General features: G+C 48.6%; 1 protein-coding gene across 1 annotated transcript in view; it reads right to left on the bottom strand.

The window, feature by feature from the left end:
• Positions 1-24,521, bottom strand: part of SMG1 (SMG1 nonsense mediated mRNA decay associated PI3K related kinase) — a 1,828,328-nt gene that overhangs the window by 8,045 nt on the left and 1,795,762 nt on the right. The window contains exon 62 of the mRNA XM_086940872.1: positions 4-110. Within this exon, the coding sequence (XP_086796998.1) occupies positions 4-110 (107 nt within the window). The remainder of the gene's footprint in view (positions 1-3; positions 111-24,521) is intronic.

The following is a 24,521-nucleotide window of genomic DNA, read 5'->3' as shown; positions in this document are numbered from 1 at the left end:
AACCTGTTCAGCAACAGACATCCTCCTGTTGGCATCCACATCTCTGCCCTCCAACTTGGCTTTGACTCGCTTCCACACACTAACTGCATATGAATTCCTTTCTTGCACAGCTGAAATCCAAGCACCAAAAGAAACACAAAAATGAGTATGCTGATCTGGGTAACCAGCATCATATAACACTTCTAGGCATTTCGTTGATCTAATGCCATTCTTAAGGAGAGGAGGATTAAACACTTGCTTAGGGCAGCTAAATTGTGAAAACGATAAGTGAGTATTCATAGGCGAGACGCTAAGACTGAATCTTCCTTCATTTTCCAAAATACGCCGAATTATGAAACTTTTTTTAAATGTTGTTTTACAAAAATATTAATATCATACAAGTTAAGCATAATTTAACACAAAAGCACATATATGATTGGGAAGATGAGACATTTGACAATATGAATACCAAAAGTGAAGATAACAAGATTGCATGAAGCAGGATTAATGGCCTATTGCAATAAAAAAAGCAAATTCCTGCGTAAAGCACTTGAGCCAAATACATCCTCATGCTAAAGATCTCTATTTACAGCAAGAAGACTGGTAATAGGGGTAGGAGCCAGAAGGGACAGACCAGATAAAAGGTCTTGAAAAATTTAAAGAAACAAAGATGGGGTAAATGACCAAGTTACTTACCTTCGGTCAGAACAAGAGAAGGGACCGGAATGTTTTATTAATATCGGTCAGCAGAAACATACCCCATCATATAAAGCCCCCAAGAAGGGGCCATAGGTAAATAAAGTCACGAGACATTTAAACCATGGGAATAACATACCCCTGTCACTAAAATCAAAAAACTGCTTTTTAAGTTCTCACCTCACAATAACTGTGTACAGAACCACAGTAGCAAAAAATTATAAGACAATAAAAGCATTTGGGAAGATATTACCCAAGCAATAAGACTTCATCCATAACTATTTGGTTATATACTCAAGCCCGAACAGCATGTTCAAACCTGTGAAACCCAGAACAGCTGGCTGTGCCACTGAACAACACCTGTAAACCATAAAAGGTCAGGATCGTTCTGTAAACAGTGCAGAGAAAATGCTACCCCGTGGAAAAAAACAAATGTTCACATAAAAAAGAAGTCAAAAGACAATATTAGAACCTATTGTCATAAAGGCAGTCAGTTCAGTTCATCCATAGGGAAAAAAACTAGAGATATACAAATACCTCTAAAATATCCCCTATATACAAAATTACATATCTATATGGAGACATAGGAGTAAAATAATGAAATGCCTATGTATCAACAAATTTGAAAAAACAAGGAGTCAGGTCCTGGGACATGTAGTTGGTTGGACCATGGGTAACAGTTATGAAAACACAATTACCAACTACACACTTCTCTAGATCCTCCAATTTGAGGAAAAAACCAAGTGATACTTCTAGGTTAATTGGGTATATTTCATTCGTACACTATTATTCTATTATTTCAAGTTGTTTTCACTATTTCATGTGTGAAAAGGACACTGAACGTTTTTGCAATTTACACATAAAAACAATACATTTCAACAACATATATAATATACAACATTTATATATACACAAATACTTATTGATATATACACAAATAATGTATCTTCATACAGCGTGTTTTACTACACACACTCTCTTTAAGACAAAAAGTCGTGCTTTGGACTAAAGGTTTAAATAAACAGCAGACAAATGCAAAAAGAATTTTAAAGAAAGACCATAAATCAATTCTTTGGTCTGTTTAAGCAATTGATGTCTATTTCCGTTATGTGCCGACGCGTTTCGAACCCGCTGATTTCACTTCTCAGGTTCTCCTAAGGGCTCTGTCTTTTTATTTTTATCTGTTTTCCAGCAGTCGCCGGTCCACAAGTCTTATTTTACACTCGACTGGTTAGGTCTTTAAACCTCAATGTGTATTGTTCTGACCATCTTCCCTTTTTGTATGTTTTTGGTATTAGTACTTTCCTTCCCAGTTGTTCACAGCCTTATGAATTCTGATTATCCCTCGTGTGCTGCAACACTTCTGCGTTATATACCCTCGGGGGGCTATTTCTACTTTGGGCCGTAGGACAATTTCTTGCTTCCGCGGCGATCCAGTGACTGCTTCGTCAATCCGCATGGCGGCATTTGTCCCTTGCAAATCAAGGACAGGGCGTCAGCCATGAAAGAACAGCGCCTGAGGTGAAGGGAACAAGGGTCCAGAGAGAGTGAGGCCGGCAAAAGAAGAGCAGCCATTATAGACCAGGGGATCACTGCAATGCTGAAAAACATAAGTACCTCATCAAGGAAGGCGAGGGTAAGGCCGCACAGCAAAGAACCCATGCCTAGGCCTAGAATCATTACAGACAACTGGAGCCAATTGCAACCGAAGTGCAAGAGAGGTGCTAACGGCAGAAAAAGAGAACAGCCTGACCCCTAGAAGGATGTCCGTAAGGAAGACTTCATAGGAGCGTACCAAGGCTAAGGCAGTTACCCAATGGTCCGCAAATACCCCACATAGGGTAAGTCTTAACCCCTGCGAGGGGAGTCCTCTTGGGCAAAGCACACATTCAGAGGACTGAAAGGAAAGACAGAACCAGCCGTCTGGATGTACTGAACGAGTACTGAGATGGCGGAACAACCACTTACACTATCCAGGTGCTACTTAAAGAATGTCTGAAAATCAAACCAACAAGGCAACATCGCCTACGCAGAATAAAAGACTACTCATAAGGCAAAAAGACGTGCCGCAAGAGTCACGGTAGCCAGACATGAGGCGGGAGACTGCTGATTCTGCGTGGCTGTCAAAAAGGTCCATGCCATTGAAAGGCAGATCTCTAAGAACATCCCGAACATTGTCCAGGAAATGACTGTCGCGCAGCCAAGCATGGCGTCGCAAAGCAACAGACCAAGCAAGAGCTCGTCCCACCAAGTTCGTGGCATCAAGGGAGGAGCGGAGGGAAAATGGCACCATTCCCCTGCCATCATGCAGAGAGCAGATCAATTCTCCCCGCGGGCCTTCAGGAATAGAAAGAAGGTGGTTCTCGTCCAAGTCCCTAAGGGTATAGGGTGCGCGTGCGAACATGCATGCCATATTCAATGCGCGGATGCCAGCACTGGCAGAGGCGAAAAGTTGGCGACCACATGTGTCTAACCACCTAGAGTCCCTGGTGGGAGGTAACAGTGGCAAGGCGGAGGAAGACTCAAAAGCAGCCTGAACAACTAGGCCCTGAACTCTAGGTTGAAGGGATAGGCAGAGCAGATCATCCGGGGCAGGACGGTGTCGACGAGCTATGGCCCGATCAACAGGGTCACCACAGGAAGACCTCGCCCATGTGCCCAGGATGATGTCAAACAAAGATGCCCTAAGGGGCAGCAAAGGGTCCACCTCAACCGGCTCCATATGGAAAAGATCCAACAAAGGATCAGAAGGCAGGGAAACACGGGGTCTGAAAACAAATAATAGCTGCCGTTCTGTAAATAGCCCTTGCTTAGGCAGCACTAGCTTCAGTTGCCATCCGGTGAGGGGACAATAAACCATCAGTAGGAGACAGTTGGAGACTAACCCGTCCACTAGACAGCAAAAGTGAAGGAGCCGGAGGCTGATTCGGAGGCCACGCCACACAAGGTACCTGCACCATGGACCAAAATTACCTCAGATCAGGGGAGTCCAAAGGAGCGTCAACCTCTTGCATAAAAGGAGGCGTAGGCACCGGCGTCGACTGACGCCGCATGGGAGTCGTATCAACGTCCGAGGAGTTGGGTGTTTATTGTAGCGCCGAGATATTGTTGTACGTGCGAGGGGTGCAGATGCGATTTGACGTGATTTACCGTGAATCCCAAGTTGTGAAGCAGTTGAATAGTGACTTGAGTGTTTGCACACACTGTCCGTATGAGCTGGCTTTTATGAGCCAGTCGTCCAGATATGGGAAGACGTGAATGTGCGGTCTTCTTAGATGTGCTGCTACTACTGCTAGGCATTTGGTAAACACCCTTGGTGCTGTTGTGACCCCGAACTGGAGCATTTTGAACTGGTAGTGTTGTCCGTCTAGCACAAATCTGAGATGTTTTCTGTGTGCTGCGTGGATGGGAATATAGAAGTAGGCGTCCTTGAGATGTAGAGTGACAAGGAAGTCGTTTAGTACCAGTAATGGGAGGACCTGTAGTGTGACCATATGAAATTGATCCGACTGTATGTAAAAGTTTAGAGGTCTGAGGTCTAGGATGGGTCTTAGGGATGTTTGGGGGGGGGGGGGGGGGGGGGTAGAAGTTAGTCCCAGACAATAACTTGATTAAATTGTTTGGAGCACCCACCTGCCTGTTGTGATGTTTTCCCAGGCTGGCAGGTACTGTTGAAGTCTTCCCCCGACAGGAGTGGAATGAGGTGGGGGAAGGGGAAGGGAGTCATTGGGCAGGGATAGAGGCAGAGCGGGAGTTGTTATTTTTGCCTCTGCCTTTGTTATTGTTACCCCTGTACCCACCCTTTTGGTAGCCTTTACTGTAGGTAGACTGTGTAGGGGCTTTGTACGAGGTAGTAGCGGTGTCTGAAGTGTATCCCCTGGTGGCAACTCGATAGTTTGAGGGACGAAATGAAAGTCTGGGAGCCTGCGACTGCAGGGCTCCCATAGATTTGGCAGTGTCTGTATCTTTCTTCATTTTCTCTAATGATACATCTACCTCGGGTCCAAATAGGTGTTGTTCGTCAAAGGGTTGGTTAAGAATGGCACTTTGTACCTCGGGTTTGAACCCCGATATGCACAGCCAGGCGTGTCTTTGTAGCTGGACACTGGTGTTAACTGCCCTAGAGGCCGTTTCCGCTGCATCAAGGGCACACCTAATAGAGGTGTTTGTGATGTTTTTACCCTCCTGGATGAGCTGGTTTGCTCTATCCTTGTACTTGTCAGGGAGGTGTCTCATAAGTGACTCTAGCTCATCGTAATGTGCACTGTCATATCTGGCTAACAGTGCCTGTGTATTGGCGATACGCCACATGTTTGCTGCTTGGGACGCTGTTCTTTTGCCTGATGCGTCAAATAGCTTGGACTCCTTGTCTGGTGGTGCAGCCTCACCAGATGTTTGTGAGTTTGCTCTCTTGCGTGCGTTGGAAACTACAAGTGAGTCTAGTGGTACTGGGCCTTTAATATATGCTGGGTCTGATGGGGCAGCTTTATATTTTTTCTCTATCTGAGGGTTAATGACCCAAGTTCTGACTGGGTCTTTGAAGACTTCAGGAGCATGCTTGATCACTCCTTTGAGCATGGGCAAGATGGATGAAGATCTTTGTGCATTATCAAATGTATCCATCAGGAAGTCTTCCTCAACAGGGTCTGTATAAATATCTACCCCATGATAATGTGCAGCCCTGTGAATTAATTCATTAAACTCTATAGTGTCTTCTGGTGGGGAAGGCCTTGAAGGGTATATGTCATCCTGAGGGACATTTGGGACATCTGGGGTGGTATAATTGTCCCACGGGTCTGGGGATCCTGTGGGCGTTGTTGGATCAGGTGTGTTACCCCCATATCGTCAGAGCTATCATCCCTGTGTGGTGTGATAGGGGATGCTGGAGAATGCTGTGGTGGTGATGGTACAGGCGAGGGAGAAGGGGAAGGCGGTCTTAAGGGAGAGGTAGCCATGTCCTTCTTTGAATGCGGAGCTGGAGTGGCCAGTAGTCGCTTTTTTGGAGCCAAAACTAAGTGTCCAGTGACTGGGTCCTTCGCCAGAGTCTTTTGAGCAGGGTCTGGCCAGGATAAATCCACAGCAGGGAGTTGATCTTTTGGTGCGGAGGGAGCCTTGTGCACCGAGATAGCCAGTTTTGGTTTCTTGGCAATGTCTTTCACTCGGGAGGCAGCCCTCTTTTTCGGCTCCAAAGCTTTTTTCGGTTCCGAGTGTTTTTCGGTTCCGGCACACTTTTTGGATCCGATCTTTTTGGTTCCGGTGGGGTCTTGGAATCCGAAGCGGACTTGCTTGGTTCCAGTCTGGGTTTCGATGCCGAAGGAGTAGTGGTGTGCTTCGGCGCTGATGGCTTGGCTGTCGAGGCCGTTGTCTTTTTCAGTGCCAGTGTGTGTGCGCCGGCACCGTGTGAAGGTCGACTTGAGCTCGAGTCACCTGAAGGCTTGGTTAGCTTCTTAGCCAGGCCCGAAGGTGGGGCAGTAGAAGCCGTTTGCCGGTGTGCACCCGAGCTGGAGGGCGAGGGTGTGACCGGGGCCTTCTGTGTAGAGGAGGGGTCGGGTCGACGGTCTTACTTATGACCCGCTGCGCTGGAGTGATGTCCTTGACATCGGAATCTTCTGCCTCGGAGCTGCTGTTGACGGTGTGCTGTTCTGGGATGCTGACTCCTTCCTCGAAGATGTCGTCTGGAATCGGAGCTGAAGATCTTTGAGCCATTGTTCTCCTCGCTCTTCGGTCCAGGATAGTCTTTTTGGAGTGGAAAGAGGCACAAGCTGAACAGTCTTTCGCCTCGTGCTCCGGAGAGAGACAGAGGTTACACACCTCATGCAGGTCAGTGTGGGGAAACTTCGACCCACATTGAGGACACTTCTTAAATGGCGTCCTTTCCATGAGCTGGAGTTGAGGCCTAGGTAGGCCAGAAGGCCGTGGACGATGACCGGAATCGAGATCCTCGATGTTTGAAGATTAGCGTCGACTGGAAAGCGTTCGAAACTAAGTTTTGTAGTTCGGTGAGGATTGCGCGCCGAAGGAAATCGGTTCCAACACGGAGCGCTGGAAACACATCCGAGCCCGGTAGCGGAAAAAAACTATCTGGGGATGGAGCCGATGCCCATGTGCAGTATCATCCTGAGGAGGAGTCACCTATCCCGTGACTCCGAAAGACTTTTCTACAACAAGACAAACTGCAAGCCTCCGGGCCCAACACTAGGTGGCTCTTTATGCATAGTGTGTAATCTGCAGCTCATATGGCTCGAACAGATTATTTAATCACCTGGCAGCTTATGAAGAGAATTTCTTTTTACAGATGAATCCTTGAGAATTTTTTATTTGAAGCCCGACCATCGGGGAGGCACACGTCATAGTCCCTTTTTAGTTTATACATTTCTTATGCAGCAGGAACGCTGATTTATCTGAACGGTCAGATTGAAATAAAGTAGTTTGTAATGGGAGGCATGGTGAAAGCGGAAGTAGGATGTTGTTTTAAAACTGAGGTGATATGATGAAATGACCTTTGGTGTGCGAGAAAGCGTGTTGCTGAATCGAGACCTCAAAATGCACACAGATGTTGAGGAGCAATTAAGTTTACAGAGTCCCCTTGATAAAACAAGAAAAGAACTCTTATCACCAGTTTGGAAATCCCAAATTAACTGGATTAGAGGCTTTGGAATACTGCGATGCCCGCCACGAGTTGTCACAAGACTCGAGCAGCAGTTCGGGACGAGGCAGGTTGTGTGTATGGAGATCAACTAGGGGCAGAAGAAGGGTCTGACCTGTGGTCCCCACCCACCCCCAAGACAGCGCGACCAGGCATCTTTTTAAACTACCCACAACAAATGGCTCAGCTTCACCTGAGTGAGCCTGTCTAACACCTGCTGTAGCCAGTCGCTCCCTGTCCCTCCCAGTGCACGTCACACGTGCTCCCGCCGAGCCATGCATGCCAGGCGAAAGAATTATACCAAGTGTGAGAAGTTGGCCTGATATATAGTGCTCACTATTCTAGTGATCACTGTGTATCATACCAAACGACCCTTATTGATGATTGGTTGTGAGTCAACCTTATAGACCAGCTATCCTAGTAGCATGGACAAGAGCAGTCTTTAGGCTAAACTCTAGAGGGCATGTTAAGCCAGCTGTTATACCATCACATATACCCCTTGAACACCAAGTGAAAGGACACCACACAAGTGTTATGAAAATAAAAGGATATTTATTTATAACAAGTCTACCCTGATCTCTTTATGAGTCAGGGAGCTAAGCACACAACAAAACTCTTAAGAAAATACTTTAAGTCGCACAATTTACACAAATGCCCGAGGGGCACGAAAAACCATATACACTAAAAGTGGAATGCGAAGTACTAGCAGGTAAGTAACAAGATCCAGAGGCTTTAGGATCGCTAGGACTACACTACAGAACCTTCAGGTTAGGAGCAGGAGGCCTAGGGAGATCGGGTGCAGAGTGTGCACTCTCACACGGGATGCGGGACAAAGTCTATGGATACTAGTATTCGTAAAGTTACAGTTATCGGACGAATCCGACTAGATAGGCTGAAAACTAAAAAGGATCTGGACACTTAGATAGTGAACCTACGTTGGAGCCCCGAAATGCTCAGGTTACCTAGCCCAGGGGTTGCGGCTGCATAGGGTTCAAAAGACGTCGGGAATCCTCGTTACAGTCTATGGAGCCTGAAAGAAGAAGTTGCTGGCAGGCGACCAGTGATGATGTTCGATGGGATCCAAGCCTGGATCGGTGATGGAGACGACCTGAAAGCAGAGGGGACTCAGTTCTTAATCACTAGCCAGTGATTAGGTGGGCACCAGGATGGCACCGGATGAAGTCACCTCGACCAGGTGAGTGGGCGACGCTGGGCTCTGCAGTCTCTCGGACCAGGAGGCGTTGTCGGCGACCAGGATGGAGGTGCGAGCTGTCCCATGAAGGTGTCTGCTGTCGGCGGTGCTGGACCCAGGATTGGGATTCAGAAAAGGGGGTGGTGATGAACTGAATTAAGCAGACCACTCTTACCCAGTCCAAAGATCAGGGCTTGATCCATCACCGTTATTTATCTCACTGCACCATCCCAGCTCAGAACCTGGCTATATGCAAATCAGTCTGTCCCTGGCCCAGTGCATCATGGGAACAGGGCAAACTAAACTAACAAGCCAATTCTTCACCAGAAAGGAGACAAGCTACCGGGGACCGGTTTCTGGCATTTCAGCCTTCTTCGGCCCAGCTTGCTTGAATCCTGATGGTGCAGTGAGAAAGGGACTCATGTCTGAGTATACCCTGCCACACCTATAGTGGCCAAAAACGATTCAGAAAAGGAGGTGGTGATGAACAGAGTGTCTGAATTAAGCAGACCACTCTGCAACAAACCTTGGCAAAGTCAAGCCCACGCGGTGGACTCAAGATGGCGTCTGGAGTGGACCAGGAGGGTCTGGGGTGCTCCTCTCTTGGAAGGGAGCAAGGGCCAGTCTGGAGCAACCAGACCAGCGGTGTAATCGTCGTGGTTCGTCGTCAGGAGGGCCACTAGCCAGCAGGCCAGTGACCGGACAACGCAGTGAGCAGCAAAGAGCAGAAGGGCCCCACGCAGATCTCGTGGATGCTGGGGGGCTGGACTTCGGTTCTGGAGCTGCTCAGGGTTAGGGCTTCTCAAACCCCAAAGCACTCACTCGAGGATCCCTCGGCGGTCGTGCTGGATAAGCGTCGTGCAGTTTTGAAGATGGCCCGTCCCTTCAGGTCTCGTCACACCCACGAATCTCAGCTGGGCTGATGATGCAGGTAGAGGTCAGAGATGCCAGGGAATCCGGGTCTCGTCAAGCTGGGCAGTCTTGATCCGGAGGATGGACTTACAGCAAACAGCAAGCGCTTAGATGGTGCCCGCTGATGCAGGGTGGCTACTCCTTAGCCACAAGGGAGAGTCTTCAGAAATGTTCAAGAGTTCTTTCGTGGAAAGTAGTCAAGATTCAGAATTATCTAATTTGGGAAGGGGCCCGCTCCTACCTTTATACTAATGAAAGGGGCTGGCACGCGACTAGGTCCTGCCCATGGGTGGGACCAGGAGGGGGTGGTTACACCCCTCTCCCTTGTCCGGACTTTCCCCAGCTCAGGGGCTGGTGTGCCCCTGGAAATGGTTCAAGCCGGCATATGCACAGTGAGCACTGGGGTGCCACTTGCAGTCACCTTCCTCTCAGCCCTGCCTACCTGGGATACACAAAACCCTGTCTGGGATGGTGCTAGCACCGCCCCTGACAGGAAACCCTTTGTCCAAGCTCTCCTCGCTGGAAGGACTCCTAGCAGCAGGAGGTCAGACTTGTGTCTGTGGTGGCAGCATCCATTTTGTGGAGCTGAGGCTGTATTAAGCTTTAACCGGGGTTCACAGATACATACATGTCGTGTCCCTCTAGAAGGGTGGAATGCTAACCCCGTCTCCAGAATTGGCGAGGGGTTAGTATCCCAATTCGTATGACACCTTACTCGACATGTTTTGATAAAGCGATACCAGAGTTGGCAAATAACCGCGAGGATTATAAGGCACTTAAGAGTATATGGTACGCGTTATCATGGAGCAGCTATTAGGACTTGGTTCCGCAAGCTGCAGACGGGCTCAGCTCATGCCGGAGCACCATCTCACATAATTCCAAGCACTCTGCCTTCAGGATTGTTAAGGCCTACCATAGGAGTGACTGATAGGAATACATGTGTCCATTTTAGGGTTAGATATAGGAATACTATATCTAAAGCAAAGGGTGTTTACACCACCTTGCCCCAGCTGTCGTGCAGCCAGTTGTGTCAGATTTAGATGGCCAGCCAGGGGTGGCATAATACATGCTGCAGCCCCTGGTAGGCCCTGGGTACACCTATGCCCTGGATACAGGGACTGCTAAGGTGGCCCAGTACCAATTGGTAAATGCACCTAAGGTACACGTGTCAATTTAGAGAGAGAACAGCTAGGCTGTGGGTCTGATTAGCAGGCCCACAGCCAGGGAAAGTCGTAAACCAGTGAAGCAAAAAGCAAAAATCTGAGGTGATCATAGGATTGCAGACCCTACTCTCCTACACCAAGCGTGTCGGTGACATCATAGCAGTGAAATCGGTGAGTCAAACCTTCATCACTTCAGGGGGTTTCTACGTACCTGCCTTCGAAACATCAGATATTGGTTGGAGCACAAAAACAGGCGTCTTAGTTTCACAATAAAACATAAGCAAGCGCGATTTAAGCAACGATTCTGACAGAGCAAGCGTTCTAAAATACATTCTCCACGTACATTCACAGTAATGTAAAACAAGCCGGAACCATAGAAGCACACACTGCCAGGACATGGCGCGATTATAGAACAATGACACCGAAAATTAACAAGTTGGGAGAAGGCACGGGTGGATTAAGGGAACTGCAAGCAGCGCCCTGTGCCAGCGAGCACACAAGGAGAGGGATAAACAAAACACGTGTCCCATATCAAAAGGATCCATGTAGCAGGGCCAGTAGCCAGGACGGGACCAAATAGCCATGAGGCGGGACAAATGTACTCTAATGACAAATGAAAACTATGGAATTTGTAAAGGCGGACCAAGCAACAAATGAAACAGTGGGCATGTGGTGGGTGTATTCAAATCCCACAGAAAGATTACAGCATGCCTCGCAGAGCAGCGCATGCGTGCTGCCTCTAGGCTCAACTTAAAAACCACTTATCTTAGAAAAAAACTTCTATAATTCCAACTGACCGGGACTAAAAACACAAGGCAATAAACCTTTGCATTAAGCAAACCACCACCCTAGACGTAACAGATGAAACAGAACAGAACTAAGTTGTGTAGATACCGCTCTACAGAAGACTGAACCCCAGACTCAAGTTTACAAAATACCTTAAGTCGGCTTATCAGATCAACCAGCTCTGAATCTCTTAAAGGCTGAATCAGCCTGATCATCAAATAAATGGAGTCCAAACAGCATATCTTTAAGGCTCTACAGCACCGGCCCTGGACACCCAGACTGATGCAGTCATGCATGCATGTGCAGAGCATCTGAGTGAGCCATAGCTCTACCCACAGAATCAGTGATGTCCTTGCTACATTTGAAGGTGAATCTTGCCACCTCCTGGCCATCTTGCACCACCTGCAACAACTCATTTCTGGCTTCCTTGGAAAGTGATGGCAGCCTCTGCACTACGAAGCCCCCTAAAGCCCGATAAAACCAGCCCATAACGCATATAGTGGTTAGACACCTCAATGGCAAGCTTACAGAAGAAAATATATTCCTCCCACAACTTTCTAACCATCTGGATTCTATGCCTGATGGAACCAAATCACAGGTATTATTGTCTGATGAAGCTGTAGCAGGTTGAACAACCATTCATTTTGTAGTGGTATGTCGCAGGAGGCAAAGAGGGTCGCCAGGGTCGGGTCGATGCCTACGGCCCACGGCTCGGTCAACTGGAGCTCCCCACAGGGGTTTTGCCCAAGTTCCCAATAGCAGGTCAAACAGGGACTCATTAAAAGGGAGCACAGGCTCCATTCCCATTTCACCTTGATGAAAAATATTCACCGAAGGATCCGTGGATAATGTCACTGAGGGAAATTAGCAATCCAACACCACAGCTGCTCTCTTCAATATTTCAGCCAATGAAGAATTTTTCTCCGTTAGCATATCAGGTGGAGAAAGTAAATCTGAAACTGGAGAGGACTCTAATCCACTAACCTCCCTCAATTCAGCTAGCCAATTTTCCTCCACAGGAGGTTGGACAGCATTTTGCAAAGAGTTTAGACCCTCAATATTCTCTCCTTCAGTTACCAAGCTGTGTATTCCCGTAGGAAAGAGACACAAGGCCTGAATAACACCAGATGGAGTCATCCAAAGAAAAAGGTATTTTCGGCACCACACACTGCGCCGCCAGACGCCTTTGAGTAGTCTTGACATCAACAAATAAGAATGAGATAGACTTCCATCAGCGGCGCCGTCACTGGCCGAACGGACTCTGAAGCACCAGGGTTCGACAAGACGTAGAAATGGGCCTGAACAATGCCCCTTAACCACTACGGATCAGCGTTGCAAGTGCAGAACAGAAGGAACTCACTTCAGAGTGTCGACGAGGGAGTTATATGGACTCCGTCAAAGTCATATCTGGTGGAAGATGTGGATATGGAGTCACGTGATGCCCTCTGTCGGTGTGCGGATGTGCTGAGGAAAATATTTCCAGGTCCAGTCTCATGTCTGGAGAGGATTCTAAAGTAAGGAATCTGCAGCTAGATGTCTCTATCAGATAGGGACTTCTAGTCGCAGATTCCTAAACTTAGAATAGATACCCAAGCAATATCTCCTCAGAGGGTCGAATGAGTTGATTGGACCAAAAAGTCCTGGTGAACCGAATGGGCAAAAGTGCCTGTCATGATGGACTGGAGTGTCGAGGCAGTAGTGCTTGGTAAAGGTGTAGAGAGAGGCCTACATAGCAGCCCAACAGATGTAACGGAAGGGGACTCAGTGAACTGATACAGTGATCACCTTGGCTCTGGTGGAATGAGCCCAAAATTCCTCAGGTGGTTGATTCTTGTTCAATGCATAGCAGAACTTAATGTAGACCATGTGGGGATGGTCCGCTTTTGCTCGTATTTTCTTTGCTCTGGTGAAGCCAACAAAGAGTTGATCTTCCACCCGTTGTTTTTGGGTGTTATCAATGTAGAAAGACAACGCTCTTTTTGGATCCAGGCGATGCAGTCTCCCCACCTCCTTAGAAGGGTGAGTGTAAGGAAATGGGCCATTAGTTGTGTGGCCTGCACAAGTAATGAATCCAAAATCATCCATTTACTGAGAACCAAACACTACATTGTAGAGCTTGACTCTCTCAGGGTAGCGAAGCAGAGCTACTCAGGGGAAATGGTGTGGGCAGTCATCAGCATTCGCTGGCAAACAAGAACACTAAATAATTAATTGTCCTGTCTATTTTGTTTAGAAAAGTAACAGTACATTTATTACACACACTACTTTATATGCAGTAATTTACAAATACACTTATGACTGGTGGAAAATACCTTCAATAACACTGCAATTGACCTCTAAAGGGTCATGAATGCAAAATCTCAGTTCCCACCTCTCATACAATGTAGCATATAATAGTATAGGAGAGTGTCACTCCAAATCATGTCAATGTTACCACACTTAAAGCCCAGAATCACATGTCATATTCCATCATTCCATCAGTGACTACATTAATCATAATCAATCTGCAATCATTATAAGTAATAAAGCATTGCAGCTGTATGCACACATTATAATTAATTAAGCATTGCAGTCTTTCAGGAATAATCATTACTGTCAGTAATAACATGTTTAAATAAAGCATATAAACATGTGTCTGTGTCTTTCTTAAACTTAGACCACTCTCAGACGCTCTCAGAAGCGGTCGCTCCCCCACGTTCCCAGCTCTCACATTGGTATCGTTGGGTACGCTCTTTACTGATCTGCTGCTCTCAAATCTGCAGGCTCCTATATAGCATAGCGCTGTAACGCGATTAGCATTGGGGAATAATAGAAATATTTGTAGCGCTTTAAGGAGATTTTATCACTGTACTTTCATTTGTGCTTTCCCAGCCGTAGCGCTATTTGTGTTGCTTTATTGGAATTTGCATTGCCTGTTTTTTCACTTGATCATTGTCGCGCTTTCAAGACACATTGTCTCAGTCATTAATTAATCTCTGTGCCCCAGCCTATCTCTAGTTTCGTTTTCGCTGCCATTTTAGTTGTTGTTGTGCCTCGGAGCCCGTCCTCTACAGCCCGCCCCGCCTCCCAGCTGACCCTCCCTCGCCCCTCCCCTTCCACTATCCACTTATGACAGATGCTTTTGCGCGCAGCGGTCACGCCCATGTGCGCCGAAGGTGCGCCAAAGGTAAGCCCGTCTACGCCCGTCCGCGCCTGGACCGCGCCCAGCGCCAGACCCCCTGGTCCCCGCATTTCTCAATCCGCCTGCATTACTTGCGACGCCACAACCCTCTCCGCCCTTAACCCCGGCCGCCCACCAAACTGCTATCAAGCCGCCCCAGGACACACCCATGGTCACTTCACCTGCAAGTTCGACTGCATCAGGACCCACTCCAAATCCACAAATTCTAAACAGAAATCCAATGCTAACCACCTAAAAAGCATCCTGATCAACACCCGCTCAGTCCACAGACACTCCATCGAACTCTGGAACCTACTCGACACTACATCACTGGACATCGCCTTCCTCACAGAAACATGGATGAACGCCTCATCAGCGCCCGACATCGCCATAGCCATCCCAGAAGCCTGCAAGATCATCCGAAAGGACCGCACCAACCAAACAGGAGGAGGCATCGCCATCGTCCATAAGAACACCATCCGCATCACAACCAGTTCCGACGACAACCTCGCTTCCGCCGAACACCTCCACTTCCAGATTCACACCGACCCCAAAACCACACTCAGAGGCACCCTCATCTACAGACCCCCCTGGCCCCCGCACGCAATTCAGCGAAGACATCGCTGACTTCATCAGCCCACATGCCCTCTCCTCCGAAAACTACATTCTTCTGGGAGACCTCAACTTCCACCTGGAAAAGAAAAACGACAACAACACCACCACCCTTCTGGATAACATGGCCAATCTAGGACTCACACAACTGGTAGACACCCCCACACACTCTGCCGGACACACGCTTGACCCTATCTTCACCTCCAGCAAGCACATCTTCTTCGACCACACCACAGCTCTCCACTGGACGGACCACAGCTGCGTTCACTTCAATTACAAAAAGCCCACGACACACAACCCCCCCAACCCATTCCCCGAAGAAACTGGAACAAAATCACCACCGACCAGCTCTTCACATCGCTTCACCAAAACCCCCCTGCCAAATCGTCGGACCCTAACCAAACAGCCACCAACTTCACACAGTGGATCACCCACAGCGCTAACCAACTAGCACCCCTGAAAAACCATCTAATCAAGCAAGGCAGCAAAAAAGCCCCCTGGTTCAACGATGACCTTAAAAAATCCAAAAAGTTCTGTCGTTCTCTCGAGAAAACCTGGAGAAAAAACCCAACCAATGACAATCTAGCCACCTTCAAGAACGCCACCCGCAAACACCAACAACTGATCCGATCCACCAAGAAATCTGCTTTCAAGGATCGACTTGACAACAATGCCCAAAACAGCAAGGAACTATTCAACATTGTCAAAGAATTCACCAACCCCACCGCCGGCACAAACGACATTTCTCCCTCCCAAGACCTCTGCGACTCTCTATCCTCATTCTTCCACAATAAAATCGCCGAAATACATAACAGCTTCGACAACCAGTCCGATGACATGCCCACCCATCCCATTTCCGAACCAACACTGCCCTCTAACATCCTTTACGCCTGGAACACAATCACCACCGAAGATACTATCCGCCTCATGAACTCCATCCACTCAGGATCGCCTACCGACCCATGCCCCCACCACATTTTCAACAAAGCAGACTCCATCATCGCACCCCATCTCCGCAACGTCATCAACAGTTCTTTCAACTCCGCTACCTTCCCGGAAAGCTGGAAACATGCCGAACTCAGCACCCTCTTGAAGAAACCCACAGCAGACCCCACTGAACTTAAGAACTACCGCCCCATCTCGCTCCTGCCAAAGTCATTGAGAAAGCCGTCAATCAGCTCGCCGCCTTCCTCGAATCCAACAAATCCTTTGACCCTTCACAATCTGGCTTCCGAGCCAAACACAGCACCGAAACCGCCCTCATCGCAGCAACAGACGACATCCGAACACTACTGGACAACGGAGAAACAGTTGCCCTCATCTTCCTTCACCGCTCCGCAGCCTTTGACACAGTCTGTCATAACACCCTAATACAACGCCTCAGCAACATCGGAATACAAGGAATTGCTTTGGATTGGATCATCTCATTCCTTGCCGGAAGAACCCAAATAGTTCGCCTTCCTCCCTTCAAATCAGAAGCCAAAGAAGTCATCTGTGGCGTTCCACAAGGATCATCACTCAGTCCAACCCTCTTCAATGTCTACATGAGTCCCCTCGCAACCATCGCGCGCCAACACAACCTCAACATCATCTCCTACGAAGACGACACCCAACTAATCCTCTTCCTCACCAAACCCTAACACAGCCAAAGCCAACCTTCACTATGGAATGAAAGATGTAGCCGAGTGGATGAAGAACAGCCGCTTAAAACTGAACTCGGACAAAACGGAAGTCCTCATCTTAGGGTCATCCCCCTCGGCCTGGGATGACTCCTGGTGGCCACCAGCCCTGGGAACCGCCCCCATTCCAACGGATCACGCACGTAATCTGGGCTTCATCCTGGACTCCTCCCTCTCGATGACCAGACAAGCAATACCATCACATCATCCTGCTTCAACATCCTACGCATGCTCAAAAAAGTCTTCCGCTGGATCCCCACTGAAACAAGAAAGACAGTCACCCACGTACTGGTCACCAGCCGAATGGATTACGGAAACACCCTTTACGCCGGAACCACAGCTAAACTACAGAAAAAACTCCAACACATCCAAAACGCATCAGCAAGACTCGTATTGGACATCCCTCGGCAAGCTCACATTTCCGGCCACCTGAAAGATCTCCACTGGCTCCCCGTCAACAAGAGAATAACGTTCCATCTCCTAACCCACGCACACAAAGCCCTCTATAACATAGGACCCGAATGCCTCAACACAAGACTGTCCTTCTACGCCCCCACCCGCCAACTTCGTTCAGCCAACCAAGCCCTCGCCGTCGTTCCTCGCATCCACAGATCCACCATGGGGGGGAAGATCCTTCTCCTACCTAGCGGCCAAGACCTGGAATTCTCTCCCCACCCACCTCCGCCTAACTCAGAACCACCTCTCCTTCAGAAAGCAATTAAAAACTCAGATATTCGATAAGTAATTACTCCCGCCTCCTCAAGCACCTTGAGATCCTCTGGGTGAGTAGTGCGCTATATAAATTTCTGAACTTGAAATTTCTTAACTTGAACAGAGGTCGCTGCACTCCCCGGCTACATAAGAGAATTTGCAACTTTGGGAGTATTGATTTATAGACAAAGCCAGAAAAGGGCATATTTTTCTTAGACCCTCCAAACCTAGGGCCAGTAACTTTATAAAACTTCTTGTGGGGAGCTGCTCTGCTCCTGCAGCCCCCGACACTGTTTTTCTCGTTGCTGGTTACCTTGTGATCTGGAGGTTACCACATCAAGGGGAAACGTGGGCCAGAAATAGCCCAGCTGGGCGGTATGGGGTGCTCAATCATGGTTGTGGAAATCTTGAATGAGCGGCTCAGGCCGCTTTCTTTCGTTGCTGAGGTGCAGCTTCCTTTTTACTTTGATTTGTTTGGGGGTGCTCAGTCACCATGCACAACTTTGGCTGGGGGCAGTTGCCCTGTCCAGCTCCTTTGTTGTCGGGGCCTGAGACTGGGTCCTGTGCCACTCTTCCTCTTCTCAGGAGAGCATGGCAGTGCTCCCACTGAACTAGCCACATCTGTGTCCCAGAGATGGGGTCCTAGGCTCCTTTGGCTCTTCTCTGGTAGGGGGCTTCCAGAGTACCTTATTGTGGTAGGTACCCAAGGTGGAGTACTGGGCCCCCTTGTGCAAAAACCGTCCTGGGATTTGGGATCCCCAGGCCTCAGGAGCTATGGGGAGGGGGGCCCACGCAAGCCATATCCCAGGGTTCCAAAATGATTATTGCCACGCCATCAGTGTTGCTCCACAGGACTGAGTTTTTTGTCGGGGGGCATAAGAGTGAAATTCTTCTTTCCTGCATATTGTACGCCCTGCTGGAGTGATTGTCACAATCTTGGGTCATTTTGTCCCTGGTAGTGAACCTTGGCACTGTGGAGCCTTTTCCTCAGGCCTCTACAATGGCCCACTTAGCAGGGATTGGTTCCCAGTGCCAGCATTTCTCCTTTTACTTGCCCTTTGGGGGCATCTCTCTACCTGGGTGCAGAAATTGAGCTCTTCCTCCAGCTGGTCCTTAGGAGGTGCAAGACGACCAGCTTCCCTGGTCCTGGTGTCAACTGTAGGCAGGGTCCTTAGTCCAAGAGGGGTCAGGCAGTTTCTCCTTCCAGTTGTCTATGGCTGCCATCATCCAGTCCCAGTGTCCAACTCCAACAAAAAGCACTCTCTCTTCCCAGCGTAAGAGTTTTTAATTGGGGGCGGAAAGTTCTAGAAGCCAGGCACCCCGGGCCAATCCAATGCGCCACATCTCTCCACCCATGTCCCTAACTTTCTGCACAGCACACTGGGACAATTCAAGATGGCGCCATCCAGGAGTCACTGGTAACATCTCCTCTGGGGGGGGGGTCTCAGCTCCACCCCTTACTGACATCACTGCCAGGGACGTTCCCACCAAAACTTCAAAGCCTCATCCTGTGCCGGTTTCAGCAGTCTGGGCTACCTTCTTTGTTCAGTGGGCCTAAGCTGTGGCAACCCTGATACAGTGTGACCGCTAATTATCAGATGCAGATTTTCTTCCTCACCCCTTCCTCCTCAGGAGCCGAGTGAAGCACTGTTAATTGCTTCCTGTGTGAGTGGGGAGGCCTTTTTTCCTTCTACTGGAGATGCCAGATTTTCCCCATCTATATAATGAAGTTTCACTGCAGATAAAATAGTAAACCACACTGTCTTTATCTACGAGTATCCACTAATATTATATGGTCTACCCCAGGTCTATATCTAACCCTGCAGAGTCGCCTCTGTGCCAGGCTACCTGTGTGCAGTTATTGGGTTGCGTACAACAGGAGCCTGACAAGAGCAGCCCTCTCATATGTGCACACATGTGCACACACATGTTCATGTGGGAACAGTCCAGTGACCCTTTCCCTTTCTGCGTTGCAGCGGAATTATCTTAAAATGCAGATACTGGCAGTAAACATGCACAGTCCTTTTTCTGGGTGATTACCATGGTTAAGACTCTAGTTATGGGCTCACCCACATTAAAATGTCCAAAACCAGGTGATCCAAAAGCGAAAAATCCAGGCAGATCAAATAAGCAGAAACCATTTTGTAGCAGTAAGGTAGAGCAAAGAAGGTTAGCAGAGCGATACTCTGGCTGACGTGCGAAGGTTTCACTACCTATATTAGGAAAGAGGCATGAGTGCGGAGAACCAGCTTGCCTAGGTAGAATTTGGTGTATGGAGGGTGCACATAAAGTGCCTAAAGCTCAGTAACCCTCCTGTCCAATTAAATGGCCACCAAGAAGACAGTTTTAATTGTTAAGACACAAAGGATAACTATGATTGGGCTTGAAGGGTGAGCATAACAAATGTTTGAACCAAATTAATGTCCCAGTGGGGCATTATGAAGGGCTTTGGGGGGAAACATGTTGGAGTCCTTTTAGGCAACGTGTAACAATTGGGGACTTGAACAGTGCGGGCTTGTCCTGTAACTGTGAGAAGGCCAATATGGCTGAAATGTACCCTTTAACTGTGCTCAAAGCAAAGCCATGCCAGGCTAACAATAAAACAAACAAGACCTCAGACAAAGGTGCAGAGAGGGGAACAAAATAGTTGGCAGTGCACTAAGGCATAAACATGTCTCCAAGCAGGCGTATAAAGTCTCAGTTAAGTGATGCCTGGCTGTCAGAATAACTTTGCAGACTTCTTAAGGGAGGTGAAAGACTGTTAGCTGCTCAATCTCCATGCATGAAGGCGGAGTGTGCGCAGGTTCTGGTGAAATACCCTTCCCTGTTGCTGCAACAGGAGATCCTCCTGAAAAGGCAGCCTGATCAGAGGACTGATGTTCACACTCAGGAGTTCCGGATACCAAACCCTCAGTGCCTAATCCAGAGCCACAAGAATGACTTTGGCTCGGTCAGACGTATCTTCTTGAGAACTCTGGGCAGAAGTGGAATTGGTGGGTCAGTGCACAGGAGAACTGAATTCCCTTTGAGACGAAGAGTGTCAGAGCGAGAGCCACCTTGGAAACTGCAGCACACAGAAGGGCTGACATTGCACTTTCTCTGTGGTGGCAAAAAGATCTAATCAAGCTTTCCCCATTTGGAGAAGAGACCTTGCACCACCTCTGTATGGAGATGCCATTTGTGCTGCATCCGCCCTGGCATTCAAAGAGCTGCCAGGTGTTGTACGGCCAAGAAAATGTCCTGAGGCTCCAGCCATTTCCAGAGGAGCAGAGCCTCATGGCATAAGGTCCACATATCCACCCCGCCCTGTTTGTTTCAGTACCACATAGCGGTGGTGTTGTTTGTGAACACCCGGAGTAGCCATTCCTTGACGGAAAGGAGGAAGGCCTTCAGTGTCAAGTTGATCAATCTTAACTTCAGCAATTTGACGTGGACCTGAGACTCCACCGAAGATCAGAGTCCTCTGATCTCAACCTCTTCTAAATAGACGCCCCAACCTAGAAGTGACACATCTGTCGCCTGTGAGGAAATGGGGTGCATAATATGGTATGGTTGTGCAACCTCACCATGTAATGTACTTACTAACCATTAAGTTTCGTTTGTCAAACCTTTAGCTCAACCCTGAGTAGCCGTGGCCCTGAGTAGCAAGGCTTACAAAATGGAACAATTGTAAAGCATTTAAATAGCACCAAAACAGAAGAAATCGACGAGGCACAAAAGAAATCCAACTCCAATTTATAAAATCTAGTGCACCACAATGAAAAAGATCCACTGGAGGGTTCTGGAGAAAGAGAATTGACAAAATAAAGTAAATCAAAGCATTTCACTTAATAGCGAACAAGAACTTGACACTTAGGAACTTTTTCATCAAAATGTTGGGCTAGTTGTATTGTTGTTACTTACAGTACATTTATGCGAACATGTCCAGTAGGGGCAGATGAGTTAAGCACCCAAGAAGAGGTTATCTCAAGGGTAGAAGCAATCCTCAGTCAGTTCCAGGCACTTTTATCCACTACTGTGATTTCTTATGGAAGCTGTCCTGATGCAAAAGATGCTGAAGAGGTTGACGAAGTTGAAGGATGCTGTGGACGGGATGCGGTGCACAGGGGTCTTCCTGCAGCTACACCTTCGGTCCACAGAGGTGGTCCTGGTCACAGAGTCCACGTCCCTAGACAGGCTCTCGGAGCTGGTAGAAGTCCAGTCACCACTGGGCTACCAGTCATAGCCACATTTCTCTCTGGTCTAATACTCGACTGCTCGGCAACCAAGCTGCACTCCGATGAGACTCTCTGGCTCAGCGAACTCGGGTGTAACTTTGAGCATCGGGTCCTGGTCTTTGGTGCTACACGAAAGCAGTTGGCGGCGATCTGAAGATTCTGGGGTCCAAACTTGCTCCAGCAGGCTTCTCAGCTGTTGGGGCCATGTGCTTTGAACATGTGGTCAGTTAACTGACCCTTGGAGTCTCTTGACTTTGGCTGTGCTCTGGAGACGAGTTCTACAGGAGCAAGACACAGCAGGCACAGGCCTTCTCCTTTTTGAGTCACTAGATTAAGCAGGTAAAGTCCTCACCAATGTGGCCCCTCTTTGCTTGTTCCGTAGTGCAGCAGTGCAGTCCTTCTTTGATCCTTCATCCAGTCTAGACGAGATTGGAGTTGTGTGTGCCAGGGGTGCCTTATTTATGCTCAGAACCACACTTAAAAAACTTTTCACAGAAAAACAGTCCATGTTATCCTATGGAGGAAAATAGGGTTATCGGTTCAAAGTAAATATTCAGTTGTGGGAGTTGGTATGCTAGGGGTAGACTCAGGGGTCCCCCAGGGTCCAGGATGCTCTCTTGATACACCCTCAGCAACACTTAGGCGGCCAGCTGCAGAGTGCTGAGGCCCAATGTGATCCAATGGGGGATAGGGGGCCTCCGGTTGGTCGCTGCTTACAAGCAGGTCACTAGGTTGTGGGAGCAAAGCTCCTGGACTTAAGCTCAGGGCAAATGGGCATTCATGTCAGCACAAAAGGTGCACCCTCAGTGGCACTGGTGCGGCTGGGTGCAGAGTGCTGTTCTGGCGTCGGGCGCCCTGTAGCTTTCAATGGGGAGTCTCCGGTTTGCAAACACACTGCAGGCTCGGGACGAAGGTTTATTGGGTGCGACCACCACATGGAGAGGAAAGTTGGGATGCTGGGGGTTGTTTGGGCACTGGCAGTTGGGACACCCAAGGCTCTGGGGCGTCGGGTGCAGGAGTGCCTTTTAGGGTCGGATCTTCCTACCAGCTCCTGGTCGCGGTTGGGGGGACCTAGCGGTTTGAGGCTGCAGGCGTCGGCTGAAGGCAAGTCAGGGGCCACTGGATCTCAGGTCAGGATCGCCGGGGAGACCACCTTGTGGCGTTGGGCCACTTGAACTCGGGCCGTGGGCGTCAGATGCAGTCTCGCTGACTTTGCCGGACCTGGAGTCTGTTGGTGAACAAATCTGGCGTTCACGGGAGACAGTGTCTATTTTTTTAAGGCAGGGCAGGTCCTTGGGGCTTTAGGAGGCTGCTGGATGCAGGACACACCGGAGTTTCGCTTCTGCAGGTTCGAGGTGGAGACAGGCTGGTAGGGCTGGGGCTAAGTCAGTGGGCATCCTCCTCATTAGCTTCGGCACGGCTGATCAGTCCTTCTTTTCTTCTTCTGGTTTCTTGTCTGAGGAAGCAAGGTTCAGGGTGCCCCCTAAATACTAGATTTAGGGGCATTCGCTTCACCACGCCTCCCCCACCTGATGGGTGGAGTTGGCAGAGGTGGGCACAACTCTCTTCCTCACTTGTTTTTCCCACCGGATCTCCTGCTCAAAGTGGGGGTCAGAACCAGTGTGAACCAGTTGCTGAAAGCTGCAAGTGGCCTAGGGAAGCTCACAAAGGCTGCAAGCCTTTGAAGCTTCAACTTCGTAGACCCTGCCATCCTGGGGGAGGAAGCTTGGCACCTCGTCCCAGGATGTACATTGTTTCAGGCCCCAAGAGCAGCAAGCTCTCGACCCAGGTGTCCAGAAACATGTCTGGTGGTGGCAGCTGAAAGCAGTCACTCAGCCTGAACACTAGTGGTAGGTCTTTTTCAGGGAGCATCTCTAGATGCCCTTTGTGTGCATTTTTCATTACATCCCACACTGGCATCAGTGTGGGATTAATGTGCTGGGAAGTTCAGTTTTCAGTGTAGCCATTAGGGTGCTGTGGAGTTCGTAATGCCAAACTCCCAGCACCATATACCCTTAATGGCAGCACTGCACTTACCATGTCTAAGAGTGGACTTAGACACTGTAAGGGAGTACCCTCCCCTGCTGCTGCGACAGAAGATCCTCCTGAAGGGGCAGCCTGATCTGAGGATCTTCAGAAGGTCTGGATAACAGACTCTCCTCGCCCAGTCTGGAGCCACAAAAATTATTTGAGCCTAGTCGCTCCAAATATGCTTCAGAACCCTGGGCAGGTGTGGTATGGTTGGAAGGGCAGGTGTGGTATGGGTGGAAAGGCATAAAGCAGGCCTGAGCTCCACTCGAAACAAAAGGAGTCGCTGAGCTATAGCCGCCTTGAAAACTCCAAAAGAGTGCCTCACCACCTACATTAGAATCCACACTTGAGGAGAGTTAACCACGCAAATTGTCGTAATCAACTGGGTATTTTTATTTATACCAACGTTTTTTATCAATTAATCAAAGTTTGTCAAAAAAATCATGAATGAGAAAACACACAAAGACAGTTATCAACAACACATATTTACACCAAAATTAATGGACTAATCATTGTGCAAATGAATTGTAGTCTGAGAAAAAAACGTTCAAGCATAAGAAATGCGTTACTTACCTGTAACAGCAGTTATCCAGTATTGGTGTCTTTCATAGATTCACATGCCTGAATCATTCCCCGTCGCCGAGACGGGAGCCTCCGGTACATAAAAAAGTAATGTCCTAAGGACATACATAGAGAATATAGGCCGAAGGGCCTCCCCTTTGGGGCCTTTCCACGTC

The sequence above is a fragment of the Lissotriton vulgaris genome, chromosome 10, assembly GCF_964263255.1.
Source record: "Lissotriton vulgaris chromosome 10, aLisVul1.2, whole genome shotgun sequence".
Lineage (NCBI taxonomy): Eukaryota > Metazoa > Chordata > Amphibia > Caudata > Salamandridae > Lissotriton > Lissotriton vulgaris.
Note: the sequence above shows the minus strand (reverse complement) of the source record. Positions and strands in the feature narration are given on the sequence as shown.